This window comes from Lemur catta, chromosome 4 (genome assembly GCF_020740605.2).
Source record: "Lemur catta isolate mLemCat1 chromosome 4, mLemCat1.pri, whole genome shotgun sequence".
Classification (NCBI taxonomy): domain Eukaryota; kingdom Metazoa; phylum Chordata; class Mammalia; order Primates; family Lemuridae; genus Lemur; species Lemur catta.
Genome location: NC_059131.1, coordinates 53,711,380 through 53,726,634, shown reverse-complemented (window position 1 = coordinate 53,726,634; position 15,255 = coordinate 53,711,380). Strand labels below are relative to the sequence as shown.

The window sequence follows — 15,255 nt, the reverse complement described above, 5'->3', positions numbered from 1 at the left end:
CTTCACACTGGGTGCCATCTGGATGCTTTCATTAGCATGTTAGATGTTGTTGATTTCTCCTAGCATGTGTGTGGTGGGCAGTAACAGTTGCCCGCTGCACCTCCGGCTTCCCAAGGTCTGAGTGAAAAGTCCCCGAGCACCTCCGGTTTACCCTGGCTCTGTCATTGCATCACGTAGCCTCAGCCACTCTGAGTTCCTGGCCACTGCTGGAACCAGCCACCGCAGTGCTGGCTGTGGACTAGCCGAAGAGTTCTCTCTTCTCCTGTTTGCCAGAGGAAGTACGAGTTGCTTCTCTCCAAGCAGGCTTTCAATTTGGTGAGGAGGCGCCACCTTGAATCACAGCTGGTGGGACGTGGGAAGGAGCACAGGCCAGGCTTGCCGCGGACCATGTTGAGCCAGTGCCACCCTGGGTGTGGGGCTGCTCGTTCTCGCTCAGAACCGTTGAAGGCCTTGGCCCTGCCCACCACACCTGTGGTCCTTCCAGTTACATTCGGGAAATAACTGGAAGTGGCCCTTGTCCTTAAGCAGCTTATGTTCTAAGCGATAACCATTACAGAAGTGCTGTTTTATGCTGTCTCTCCTCAAATACGTTATTTTAAACCCCTTAATTTTTCCCCCATTTTAAATTTTCATTTCTGAGGAAAGATAAAGAGCATTATTGCTGATCGTGGAGTCACAGATCTGGGAAGGTCACCTAAGCCAGCCCTCTCCTTTATCAATGAGGAAACCTCGGCACAGAAAGGCTGCGAACTGCACAGCTAATTAAGTGATCAAACCAGAACAAAGACCAAGGTTTTTAACTCCCATTTGGGTTTTTTGGTTTGATTTTATTTTATTTTTTTGTATCGTGCCATGCTATTTGGCCAAGCACTCTTAAGAAAGGGGAAGAAAAGGTGAAAGCTTAACAAGCACATTCATGTTGAAAAGGTCATAGACGTCTCCTTTTTTGTCAGAAAAGAGATTTTGATCTCATGAAGTACAATAGGATGAAGATTCTCGTCCCATTTTTAGAAACACAGGTTTGAAACCTGCATTCATCGAATCCCGCGAGTTTTAGAGTGGGAATGCGTTCTCTGACTGGAACGCCTGAATGCCGTACCTGATTGGAATAGCATCGAGGCAAAGAGGTCAGTGTGAGGTGGCTTCCCAGACCTTTTAGCTACGGCAGAGCTTGGGAGTGACAACTTAAATAGCCCTCGTAAGCTGATAGGTTGGGGAAATGAGGTCAGCAACATTGCACTTTCAAAGAGCTGAAAGATTTGAGGTCTGGAAGCAGCAGTAACCAATTTTAGGCTTATATCCTAAGGGACTTTGCCAAAACACAGGCAGTATGCAAATTCTCTGAAGTTTTCACCAGATAGTGTACGACTGTCCAGTTGGTTCTCTACCTTCCTAGTCCCATTTAATCTGTCCCCACCCACCCATCTCTATTGACCTTTCCCTCGACCTGGCCCTCGCCACTCACACCAGGACCGTTGCACCTGCCCTCGTTGTCTTCCTTCTCCTAGGCCCCCTTCTCTTTTGCTGAGCTAACTTTCCTAACATGATGATTTTCATGTGCTGCTGACCTGCTAGAAATGCTGAATGGCGTCCGAGTGGCCTTCCTCAGTCCGCCCTGTGTCTCCTTCTCCGTCCTCTCCCCTTTGCTCCCTCCTCTCTTGCCAGTCTGAACTGTCCGTGCTGCTTCGCTGCACAATGCCCATCAGTGCAGTGGGTGACATTGTGGTCCTGGCAGTCAGGTGGCCTGAGCCCAAATCCTGCCCTGTCAGCCTCGTGACCTTGGACAAGTTAGGTAACTTCTCTGGCCTCTTTTTTCTCGTCTGTTAAGGGGGACAAGAAGACTATGTAAGGATTATGTGAACTACTCTAGGTAAAAGTGCATGGGGCAGTGCCGGGCACTTAGTAAGTGCTGTTAGCTACTGGTATCATCATCATCATCATCATCATTATTATTACTTTCTATCACTCCTGCCTCTGTGCTTTGATCCTGTTATCAGTTTCACTTTTCTAAGTCCTTCGATTCCTCCAAGGCCTCCCCTTCCTCCAAGGCCCCACATTGTCTCCTCTCCTCTCCCCTGACCGTGCTGGCCCGTAATATGTCCTGTCCCATGTTTTCAGCTTTCTCTGCAAGTACCAGTGCCAGGCACACGGCTGGTCCAGCCACAGTGGCCTGCCTCTGCCCTCAGACACGTCAAGCAGGCTCCCACCTCAGGGCCTTTTGCTGGCCATTCTCTACTTGGAATGCTCGTCCCCCAGATCTGCTGTCCCCACCCCCCGGTCGCGGCCTGTTTGATACCAGGCTGCAGAGCTCCACCACCCCTGCAACTTCTGGCCTGTGGGAAAATTGTCTTCCATGACACTGGTCCCTGGTGGCAAAAAGTTTGGGGACCACTGCCCCAGATGGCCCGTGGCTGCTTCTCCTTCTTTCAGGTCTCTGCTCCCCTCCTCAGAGAGACCTTCTCTGACTGTGCTATTTAAAATAGCATCCCTCATCACCTGACATATATTAACCTGCTATACTTATTTCGTATTATCTATCACTACCAGGCAATTATAATTATTTTCTTATTATCCCCAGTTAGACTCTAAGCTCCCTGAGAGAGTGGACTTTGTTTTGTTCACAGCCTTTTCCCTAGAACCTAGAAAATTACTTGGCTTGTAGTAAGAGTTCATACTCATAAATGTGTAGTAATAACATCGTGTACACATATAGGGAGATTTATAGTTTGCTTTCACGTACATTCTCTTTCTTGCTTCATAACAATGATGGAAATCTCATCAGCCTCACTTTGCAGATGAGAAACAAGCCAAAAGAGGCTTAAAGAGTTGGCCAAGGTCAGACATCTAAAATAGTCCCTGAGATCTGCCCCCTAAGTCCAGTGTCATTGCCACACACTGTGCTCTGTTACGTGTTCTGTTATTGGTGGTGGTGGTGATAACGTAGGGTAGCAACAGTGACCAGCTGGGCCTTCGAGGTTTTCAGAGGAGTTAGAAGTTACAAGCAGAGACTAAGAGGGGATAGAGAATGCAGCAATTGCTAAGGTGGCTGCTGCCAAGTGATTTCACCTTTGTAATCTTGTTTGATCCTCCCAACAAACTTGCAGAGTAACCAGAGCAGGGTTTATTGTTCTTATCAGGCCAAAAGGGGCTTCATCTTTATTCTATCCTTTGTCTATTTAGGTCTCCTTCCACCCCCAGTAATGGTTTTGCCCCTACAATCATCTTGTTTGTGTTTTGATTTGAATTAACTTTTCAGTTTTCTAGATGTATACATCCCAGCATTAGAAGTACAGAAACTGACTTGGAAGGGGAGTGCACACATACGATAGGAGAAGCATGGTTTCACATGAGCTCTGCAAAGTGCAGGTGGCCAGGGAGGAAGATTGTTGTTGAATGATGCTGAATAAGTGATTTCATCAGCAACATTTAAGGTCCCTGGTGTGTATACAGTACTGGACTAGCTGTTGTGGGGGATACACAGGCATGATATTAATACAGTATCCGGCCCTCAAAGGTTTTAACTCTGTTTGGGAAAGTAAGCATATGTAAGAAGTTAAATTCCAACCCACAGTGAAAAAAAAGTTGCCAAATTCTAAATGGTTATCAGTGGTTATTACAGACCAAAGGCTGGCAAAATTCTTCTGCAAAGGGCGAAATAGTAAAAAGTTCAGTGTTGTCAGCCATATGGTTTCTGTTGCAGCTGCTCAACTCTTCTGTCGGAGCTCAAAAGCAGCCGTAAACCATAGGATAAGTAACCAATAGGCATGGCTTGATTTGGCCTGAAGGCCTTTGCTGACCCATCCTATTGACAGTAAATTCTGTAGGTTTTTTAGGGTGGTTATGGAAGGTTTTATTGAGGAGTTAAGACTTGAGCAAGGTCTTAAATAGTAGCTGGAATTTGATGAGTGGAGAGTGAGCAGTTGAATAATAGGGCATATTAGGACATTATAAGAAATGCTCAGGGGACATTGAACAAATCAGCCTGGCTAGTGTTTAAACACTTGGTTCCTTATTGACTAGCTTTCTATTATAGGGGCATTTGTGAACATAAAGAACTAAGGAAGCCGTATCCTTAAGCTTGTATGCAATGCACTTGGCAAGTATCATCACCCCTATCCTCATTGCAGGGTAAGGATGGGAGCCTTGAATAATTGCTCTGCTTCTAACCTGCTTCCTGCCTTGGCTGAAATGTAACTGCCTGTCTTTTTCTAGTATTAGATTGTTTAGGTTCATTTCCCAGCTCTACCACTTATTAGCTGTATAACATTTAGCAAGTGACTTGATCACTCTGAGCCTCACTTTCTCCATCTGTAAGATGGGGATAATAATAATATTGTTATTAAGACAATGTAGTGGGGTAATCCATGTAAAAGCTTAGTGAATGATGGCTGTTATTTTTGCGACCTCTAAATTAGATTGAAAACATTAGTGTTGTTTTGTTGGAATTATTTTAAATTTCTAAAGTAAACATATGCTCAGGAAAGCTTGACTGTTTCACTTTGTGTAAATAGATTAAACTGATGAGCTGTATCAAAAGTTGTAGTTTTTCCCTTATCTCAAGGGAAAAAAAATCTCTCCTAATCATTCTTAATTCATAATTCTATGATTAAGAATCCTTAATCATAAGAGCTTATCTATGCAGGTTGATGGCCATAGTTCATGCTATCTCCATGGCTGAAAAATCCCAAGGTCAAAATTTTGGATTCAAGTGATTCCAGGTTTGTAGTACCCCCAGGTGCACCGGCATATCCTCTCTCGAATAGTAATAGACTTGAAACCCTAGTCTCAAAGACTTCCTACAGATGGAGTTCCAAGGAATGAATTAAAAACAATAACAAAACACCTCACAACAACAATATCGTGAGTGAGGTTCAGTAGGAATAAGAAACAATAAACTGCAGAATCAGTTGGCAGCAAAGACTTCAGATACTGGAATTGGCAGATACAGACTATAAAATATACTTAATGTAATTTTTACAAGAATTAAAAGAAAGTGTAGAAACAAGTATAGGAATTCACAACCATTATAAATGGCCAGATATTATTAAAAGTACCAGTAGTAGTACAGTAGTAGGGCCTGGGTATTTGGTGGGCTCCATGTTGCTCCTGACAGAGCAGTGTGCATGTACACGCACATGCATGTACACACACACACTGTTTCTGTTTTTTTTGTTTTTTTCCATTCAACAAACATTTGCTGCACCAAGCACTATGTTAGGCACTGGGTAGAGAAGACTACGAATATGATTACAAGATGATACTTGTCTTTAAGGAGCTTATAGTCTACTGTCGCCTCTGTTTTCCAAAGGTGGTCAGTCTTTGGAAGGCTGAAGACAAAAGACCATGGAGACTACAGTCTTATTGCCCTAACAGGATTTTGTGGCTGCCATTTTACTGCCCACGCATAGCCAGGTCTGTCCTCCAGCATACTAGTCAGCTCAGTTCACCTAGACCAAAAATTAATCAGTATACCTTGAGTACACAGTGCCTGCTATTTTGGAGTTGGGATTTTCTTGGTAGAGTCCATTGATACCAGGGATTTCTCTAGGTGTTCATCTTTTTTTTTTTTTTTTTTTTTGAGACAGCATCTCGCTTTGTTGCCCGGGCTAGAGTAAGTGCCGTGGCGTTAGCCTAGCTCACAGCGACCTCAAACTCCTGGGCTTAAGCGATCCTACTGCCTCAGCCTCCCGAGTAGCTGGGACTACAGGCATGCACCACCATGCCCGGCTAATTTTTGCTATATGTATTTTAGTTGGCCAGATAATTTCTTTCTATTTTTTTAGTAGAGACGGGGTCTCGCTCTTGCTCAGGCTGGTCTTGAACTCCTGACCTTGAGTGATCCACCCACCTCGGCCTCCCAGAGTGCTAGGATTACAGGTGTGAGCCACCGCGCCCGGCCTAGGTGTTCATCTTTTTATGCTCCCTGCTACCTAGAACTCCTGACTCACTGCTGAAAGAATTCATTTATTAAAAAATTAGGGTAATGCTTTAATAGGAAAACTGCCCATTTATCCCCAGGCATTTTATCTCTTTGAGAAATAACTAAAATGTAAAACATATTAATTCTGAATATCTTAACTTGGTGTAGTAAAGACATTGATATATGTACTTATAAGATCCACGTGGAATAACTTGACTTTCATGGAAGAATTGAAACACTGAAGGACAATAGGGAAGGAATGACACTTGTCTGAGTGGGGGCCTGGGAAGGCTTCAAAAAGGATGTGGCGTTTGCCCTGGGGTTTGAAATGGGATTTTGATAGTTGAATAAAGAGGTGGGGATTGTGGAGAGCATCCTAGCCTGAAACAAGAACAAGAACAAAGGTACGGAGGCTTGAAAACATGAGGCCTGTTTCTGCAGAGGTGAGAAATGTGGCTAGAAATTTTAAAAAATGGGACTCTTGCTTCCCCTACTGTAGAGTTTCTTCTTTTTGTCCTCCCCACCCTCTTTTCCCCGTTACTGTGCATCTCCTTTTGTTCTTGGATGACCCCTATTGAGATACTTGGAGGCAAGTAACTTTCCTGTGCACATTAATGAGGTTGCCAGAAATAAAGCATTTTATTTAAATGACTGTGAAACCAAATTTTCACATGCATTACTAAATGATATCTTGGAATGGGTGATTGGGGAATCTTTTTCAGGTTGAAAATATCCTCTTGCATGACCGAGGCCACTATGTCTTGTGTGACTTTGGAAGTGCCACCAACAAATTCCAGAATCCACAAACTGAGGGAGTCAACGCAGTAGAAGATGAGATTAAGAAGTAAGCTTTTATTCCTTTCTTGGAGTTTTGTCCATTATCAGATGAGCAACTTTACTTTCAGTTTGTGGATGAGAAGGTCGGGGTGGGAAGAGAATGGTGCTAGTCAGTTGTCCTCTGTCTCAGAGCCTTGTGTTCATGATTGGGTTGTCTGACTTCAAGTGAAGGATGGTGGGGAGAGAGGAGCAGTTCACAAGCATTCATCAGTAGAGTAAAGGGAAGGAATCTTAGAGCACTTTGTCAATGGTCCTGTGGTCGTTGTACTTAGAGATTTTGATTTACGATGTCACATATCCCATAAAAAGCCAAGTAATGTACACAACGTAAAAGTACTATGGTGTTTTTAAGTGTGATCGCAACAACCAGGACATTATCAGTCAAACAAATGTGCTTTTTGCTGAACCCTAAATTGCTGCTTCCTTCTTGGTCATAAGACAGTAGAATTAATGGTGAGTAGGGTTATTGAAGTCTCTGCAGATATTGAATCACTGACTTCCATGAGACAAAATTTCTTTAGATTTGTGACTCTAGTAAAAGCTGACCGATTTTCCCCCATGTCCACAGTGTTGGATTTTTCACAGGCAGCAGCACTCACTGCTACTGGTAATAAATCAACAGTCTAGCCTGCACACTTACATCCTGATCTGTCCTTCCATGTGTCACTCCAGGCAACCAAGCTTGGGGCATGAAGACTGCTGGTGCAAGGCCCTGATGGATGCCTAAACCAGTCCCATCTGGGATCTAGAGACTCAAGCAGTACAAATTACATGCTTGGTAACTCCAAGACCCTCACTTTGAGGATATGCTTATACTGCTTTTTTCTTGAGCCAAAGATAAGAGAATAACTGTTGTTTCAGCCCTATCTATTCCAGGAGCAAAGATGAAGCGCTCTTGATCCCACCCCACCCCCGAATGCACACTAGCCAGGGCCCACTTTCTGCTGTTCTCCAGAATATCCCAGCCACTATTGCATCTCTATGTTGAGTCACATTTAAAAGGTTTATTATTTTTGAAAACACATCAACAAAATACAGTTTCAGGTAACAAGAATTTATAGGAGAAGATTTTGTCATTTGAGGACCCAGGAAAAATTGCTTTTAGACTTTATTTAGTGCATTAGTGTCTGGGTCCCCACATATTCATAGACTAGAAGGACTGCTGCCAGAGGGCCATGGTGTGATGACATGATTGTACCAAGGACAGCCTTTCATTTTATCTGCACTAATATTTCTTACTCTCTTCTGGAGATTTCTCCCAGGGATTCTTTTTTTTTTTTTTTTAACAGAGTCTCGCTTTGTTGCCCGGGGTAGAGTGCCATGGCATCAGCCTAGCTCACAGCAATCTCAAACTGCTGGGCTCAAGCAATCATTCTGCCTCAGCCTCCCGAGTAGCTGGGACTACAGGCATGTGCCACCATGCCCAGCTAATTTTTTTTCTATATATTTCTTTCTATTTTTAGTAGAGATAGGGTCTCACTCTTGCTCAGAGTGGTCTCGAACTCCTGACCTCAAGCAATCCTCCCACCTCAGCCTCCCAGAGTGCTAGGGTTACAGGCGTGAGCCACCGCACCCAGCCCCAGGGATTCCTTTAATGTAAAAAAAAAAAAAAAGTATTTCTTCTCCTGGTTTTTAATTATAGCCTTGACATATTTAACAAAAAATGAATCTCTTGATTGTAGATACACAACACTGTCCTATCGAGCACCAGAAATGGTCAACCTGTACAGTGGCAAAATCATCACTACGAAGGCAGACATTTGGGTAGGTGTCAAGTAACCTGTGCACACCTCAGATATCAGTAGTCTTGATTCTGAACTCCCAAGTTTAATGCAGATAGTGCTAAAGCACAGTGGCTACTGTACCATATCATTGTCTCCTTATCCCTCAAAGTTGTTCTTGATGTGAGGGGACCAGCCACTGCTTCTGAAAGCATGATAAAGAAAATTACTTCCAAGCTCTGAAAATTATTCAAGTGTTTTTCGCATATATGTTACTAGTTCTTAAGAGTAAAACAAGTAAAATATTTGGTCTTTACTGGAGCATAATTTGATAATAATGGTAGAAACAATGTAACTCAGCTACTAAACAGTGGCATTGGGTACTAATTCAAGTTTCTAATAGATTAATGGTGTATACTTTTTATATATGCTAATAAATATGGATGGTACCAGTATCTCTCATTACATCCATTTACAGTCATGGCAAATAAAGCACTAGTAGCAATCTGCTATCTTTATTTTTTTAGGCTCTTGGATGTTTGTTGTATAAGCTATGCTACTTCACTTTGCCATTTGGGGAGAGTCAGGTGGCAATTTGTGATGGAAACTTCACAATTCCTGATAACTCTCGGTATTCTCAAGACATGCACTGCCTAATTAGTAAGTATTTCAAGTTTCTAGTTTCATATTTTTATGTCTAATCACTAGGAATGAATCAGAGGACAATGATGAGATTCCAGGAGTAATAGATTGGGTGCAAAGATAATTAGTTGATAATGGTTGGAAATCCAAAGATAATGTAACCGTGTCTAATTAGAGCAGTGGACCTTTTTGTTAGAAATCTAAACTCAGTTTCACACCTGAGCCTGCTGTCTAAGCAGAAATCCTAACTGTGCTTTGAACAGTACAGTACTGCCATGTTCTGTTGCAGTCTCTGAAAGCTCTGGTACCAAAGGAGTCCAGCTGACTCATATCAAGTGATAAGAAATTCATCTTTGCAAAACTGGAAGCAACTCAAATGAAAATGATTGCAGTGCATTGACTGAAGTGAATACATAATTAAGACTATATAACTCCACGGAACCAGGTTTTTCCTCTCATTTAGGTTAATCACGGGGTTTTAATAACAAGCATCTAAACTTAATGCTTTGTTGAAAATAGTCCTAAGATTCCCCACTCTTTTGTATCATCATAGCAAGCATATGTGCTAACATTCATTAACCAGATGGCAGAATAAGTAGTCTTTGCACAAGCCCCTGTACTAAAATGCTAAACAAACAGATATTTTTGTTATCTTTTCACATTGGTCAAGACATTTGGTATCTAAATTTTAGCGATTATGGATTATAAGTCCAGAGCAACCCACTTTGGGTCGTGGATGGGGATACACTGGAAAAAATAGGAGTAGCAAATGTAGGTGGAGTATCTGACATTTGTTGAGGGCCTGTTTATACCTCCTTTGATTCTTAAAACCCTTTATATATTAAGTATAATTATCCCCATTATGCAAATGAGGCAACTAAGGCTGAGAAAATATAAGTAACTTACCCAAGTTAACATAGTTACAGCTTTTAAGTGACTACCCATTCCACTGTGCCAGTTTTGTCTATCAGCCTCTACCATTTGTTGAGCAAAAAATGGAAGGTATTTAAAGGAATAGAGTATGGCATTTAATGATTGTTGGATTGTTTTCAGAGGTAAAGCATTATATCTACATTAGAATTGCAGCTATGTAAATGAGATTGGCAGGAAATATGGGAAAATGGCCAAATTTGATGTTAGACTGGTAGAATTTTTTGCTAATTTTTCTAACATTTGCGCAATAAATTCATATTGGGAAAAACAACTCTTTGTGATTGTCTATAAAGTCATATGACCATGTTTCTGACTGTCTATATCTTTCCCAAACTATTTCAGTTTACAAACTATTTGACAGTTTCACTATCACCCTAAACTCACAGGTCTAAAATTAAATTTATCATTGTTGGCCCCACTTCTTTTTATCCCCAGTAAAAGGTCCCCACTCCTTTTTTTCAGTTTCTTCCAGTGGTATCACCATTCAAGCTTGACTGAATGAAATTTAAGATTTTTTTGGATCTGGCTAGCAAGAGAGAGAAGAATTACTGATTTCCTCAGCTGTATTTTGTTTGTTTGTTTTGGAGTTTCTACTGTTTTCATTACATTCTTTATACTCTCATCACTGTCATCGTAATATATACTCTGTATGTATACAGAGTCTATTTAGTGTAGACTGTCAGCTCATGCCTGGACTGGCCACCACCTTCTCTCCTTCCTCTTCAGTCTATCCAATATACCCTCACCAAAAGATTCATCTTATAAAACGTCACCACCTCATGTCCTTGTTTAGGAGACTTCAGCAGCTTGCCAGTGGTCCCACAGTAGGGCCCAGATTCTTAGCATGGCATTTAAGACCTTTCATACACTGTTTCCATCCCACCCACCCAACCTTCTCTCTACCCTGCCCCCCTGGTTCCTCTGTTTCCTTGTAGCAGAGCATTTTCATCCTTCTCCAAGTCCTTCTTTGCTCAGACTGTTCTCTCACTTAGAATGTCTTTTTTTCTGTTTTCTCCCTGACTAACTAAATTCTGCCCTGCCTTCAGGGACCACTTCAAGTGCTGTGTCTTCTGCAAGGCCTTCACAAGACTGCAGCCTCACTGATTTTTTTCTGAACTTAGTGTCCAAATCATTCATTTTATTACTTAAGCAATAAACGGCCATGCATTGTTGTTTATATATAGGTATATGTTTGTGTGTCTTCTTAAAGATTTTTTTCCTGAGGATTTTGCCAGCTTCAGAGAGGCAGAAGCTTAAAGAACCTGGAAATAGACAGGTGATCTCTAGGGCACCATAAAAGTAGATTATGTATGTGTTACTTGATAATTTCTTTTAAACTTGAAACTAGCTAATATCTCCAATAAAAGAATAGTAAGTAAATTCTTGAAGTTTGGGTTTTGGTTATAATTGTCAAGAATAGTCATTTGTTTAGCGAGATAGTATGAACCAAGAAAGCCAGACAAAAGTAAGAACATGTAACCTAGGTATCAGAATATGAAGGTAGTAACTTTCACACTGAGAGCTTGAGTTGCTGTTGTGCAAGGCATAGAATATGAACTTCAAGTGTCTTTGATACAATTCAAATACTTTATTTTCTTGTGGATAGTAAATATTTCAGGAAAGCTAGAGCTTCTCTGAGAGGGGAGGGAAAGGGTTAATTGTATACCTGACTTTTATGAGAAATAAAAATGTAAAAACAGCAAAATTTTGGTAGTAGAGATAGAAATTATTCTTCCTAGCTAACATAATAACTGTTGGGATATTAACTTCACTTACGTTTGTTTTAGGGTATATGTTGGAACCAGACCCCGACAAAAGGCCAGATATTTACCAGGTCTCCTACTTCTCATTTAAACTACTCAAGAAAGAATGCCCAATTCCAAATGTACAGGTATGTGAGCGGTGCTTTTTAATGGAGATAAATGTCATCAAATTGCCATTTTGATTTCCTAGGGTGTTAATCATCTGTTTAAATGAATATAGATGTCCCTTGCTTTACTTACCAGGGAGCATTCAAACAAAGCTAACTATGAAGCAGTTGCTATAAAGGGAATCCAATCTTCCCATGGAATTTAATTATAAAACTGAGGCAATTATACTGAACAATCCCTAGGGATTGAATTGAACACTTTGGGTGAAGATTGACCAACTTCATGTCTTGTCGACTTTTACAGTTCACTGAGAGCCACGTGCCTATTATTTTACCTAGAGGTGATTAGGCAGCTGCTTTCCTGAGGCAAGACTTTGGACTTGCCCTCATGTCTGTTGGAATTTAAGCCCGTTGTCCCTTTTCTCCTTCCTTGCAGCAGAGCTTTCTTGATTTTGCTTCTGCTATTGGCCATCTATTAGGTCATTAAATATGAAATGTCCGATTTTGAATCAAATGTGAATCAAATGTGTACTTTGTTATATCTCAAACAAGAAGCAGTACAATTAAAGTATGTGCCTAAACTATCAACACAGTTTTGCCATCTTAACGGTAGCTTGTTTATGGCAGCAGCAAAGAAGCCTGGAGTGCGAGTGTCAATGAAATCACAGAAGGCGTTTTCCATAGCTTGTTGAGAACTGAATATTTTTCCTTGCAAGAATAAACCAATACCTGGAAGAAGTGGTAGTCAGTGGTGCAAGGTGTTGAAGACAGAGAGTTTCCAAGTCCAGCTGCTGTAGTGTGAGCAGCATTGTTTGTGTGATATGTGGTCAAGCGTTGTATTGCAAGAGTATTGGCCTATGTCTGTTGACCAATCTCAGCTGCTTAGTCACAAGCATCCTCATCATTTTGTTGAACTGGTTGCAGTAGACATCTGCTGTAATCGACTGACCAGATTTCATGAAGCTGGAACAGATAAAAACCAGCGCTGGACCACCAAACTGACACCATTAGCTTTTTTTGATGAATATTTGGTTTTGGACTGTTTTGGTACTTCAACTTTATCTAACCATTATGCCAAACGCTTGCGACTGTCAAAAAGAATCTATTTTTCATTACACATAAAAATACAATGTAGAAATGATTCACCTTTATGTCATGACAGCAAAGAAAGGCAAGCTTTGAGATGATTTCTCTTCTGATGCTCATTTAATTCATGCAATACCCATCTATCCAGCTTCTTTACCTTGCCAATTTGTTTCAAAGGGTCCAATATTGTTGGAATAGTAACATCAAACCTTGCTGCCAATTCACTCATAGGTTGAGATGGATTCGCTTCCACTACAGCTTCCAGCTCATCATTATCCACCTTGGTCTTGGGTCGCTAACATGGCTCATTTTCAAGATTAAAATCACCATAACAGAACTTCTCAAACCGTCACCGTACTGTGCATTCATTAGCCACATCCTTCCCAAACACTTCGTTGATATTTCGACCTGTCTGCGCTGTATTGGTTCCACAACGGAATGCATATTCAAAAATAACATGAATTTTTGACTAATACATGGTTTCACAAAAATTGCTCTAAAAAATTTTGAAAAATAACCACAAGCCAAACTGTGCATTTAAAAGACTGAGGATGTACCTTCACAGTAAAAATAAAACAAGAAGTGTCAAAGTGAAATGTCAGAGATATCAGCTGTCAAACTTAGTACTTAAGGAAATTGGACATTTCATACTTAATAATCACACTCCTTTCTCTACCTTCCCAACACATCAGGCTATAAGAATGTTTTCTATACTTACTAATCCTAAACTATGCGCTCACAGTTTTAATAGTAAAATACTGGCCAGGTGTGGGTGCTCATGCCTGTAATCTTGGCACTTTGGGTGGCCAAAGCAGGAGGATCACTTGAGGTCAGGAGTTCAAGATCAGCCTGAGCAAGAGTGAGACCCCGTCTCTACTAAAAATGGAAAAAGTTAGCCGGGCATGTGGGCACAGGCCTGTATCCCCAGCTATTTGGGAGGTTGAGACAAGGATGGCTTGAGCTGAGGAGTTTGAGGTTGCAATGAGCTATGATGATGCCACTGCACTCTAGCTGGGGTGACAGAGCAAGACTCTGTCCGGAAAAAAAAAAAAAAAAAAGCAAAATGCTTGCAAATACCTTTTTTTCCCCACGATCTTTGCATATTTTTTATGTCATATTCAATTCTCTTTAATATTTTACTAATGGCTGTAATAAGTAGATTCTATTCTGAAACTTTCTTGTTAGTGTCTCCAATAGTGAACTTTTGATGTCAGTATTGGAGCTTGACAGTGTTGATAAATAACTCCTCTTTCATCCCCATATTTACAATCAGATGTGGGACTCATTCAGATGGAGCTTAGAATATTGGCCTTATTACTAATAAGGTTGTGTTGGAGGACATAGCCTGACCAGTCAGGCTTGCTAACACTAGGTCCACATGACAGAGGTGTAAATGCCTGATTCCTGAGGGATTGGCACTTCCATAAAGGAGTGAAGGCAAGGGCGAACCAGACCAGCTCACTTTTTTCTCCCAGTCTTATCAGTCAAATAAGTTTCTCTTCTCCCTTTGAAGAGGGATGCTTGAAGGGTGGAGGAAATACTAGGAGATGTTTTCCAGCAGAAATCCCCCCACCTGGAAACATGAAGAAAATAAGGGGACCCTCCTAACAAGCCAGTTTTATAACTAGTATTCTGTTTGTCAGGTTTCCCAGATTGAAAGAAGGGATACTGTACAGTTACCTAATGTGACCGTATTTTCTTTTCTAGTCCCATTTTCCCATTCATGAAGTTAAATAATGTGTAATATAATTGGAAGCATTCAGATTGGTAACTAGTTTTTAAAAAGTAAACTTCACAAGTCTCATGTCATTTGGTACTCGCTCAGTAGTGGCAAGCATTTGTTTTGTGGTTAGGGACAGCTAACTGCTACTCCCTCAAGTGGTGACATTGGATGGTAGATGATACACAACTCAAGCTAGAGGAACTTTGCTTGACTTGTGGATTGAGTAGTGCCTCACACAGTCGGGAATAGGTGTTGGCGCAGCAACCATACATATCTGGTGGCTGTGGTTTTCTCCTAGCATTGTAACTAGCAGACTGAGTGCACCCTGGTTTGACAGACCGATCAGCTCTAACTTCTCTAAGATCTGGCTGGGAGCTTGAATAATACCAGTTACAGACATGTCCTTCCCATTCTTTTCATAACATCACTTCTAAACTGTGCTATAGGAGGAGATGGGTACTGAACTCAAGCTCCAGTGAGCTCAGCCTGGTACAGAAGGTGGAGCTTGATCAGGGAGAATGTG

At 41.3% G+C, this 15,255-nt stretch overlaps 1 protein-coding gene across 7 annotated transcripts in view; it reads left to right on the top strand.

Annotated features, from left to right (window-relative positions):
• AAK1 (AP2 associated kinase 1) overlaps positions 1 to 15,255 on the top strand; it is a 158,622-nt gene that overhangs the window by 89,945 nt on the left and 53,422 nt on the right. For all 7 annotated transcript variants that reach the window (XM_045549771.1, XM_045549776.1, XM_045549775.1 and 4 more), the window contains 4 exons: positions 6,643 to 6,764; positions 8,440 to 8,521; positions 9,006 to 9,138; positions 11,841 to 11,944. In XM_045549771.1, coding sequence (XP_045405727.1) covers positions 6,643 to 6,764; positions 8,440 to 8,521; positions 9,006 to 9,138; positions 11,841 to 11,944 — 441 coding nt within the window. The remainder of the gene's footprint in view (positions 1 to 6,642; positions 6,765 to 8,439; positions 8,522 to 9,005; positions 9,139 to 11,840; positions 11,945 to 15,255) is intronic.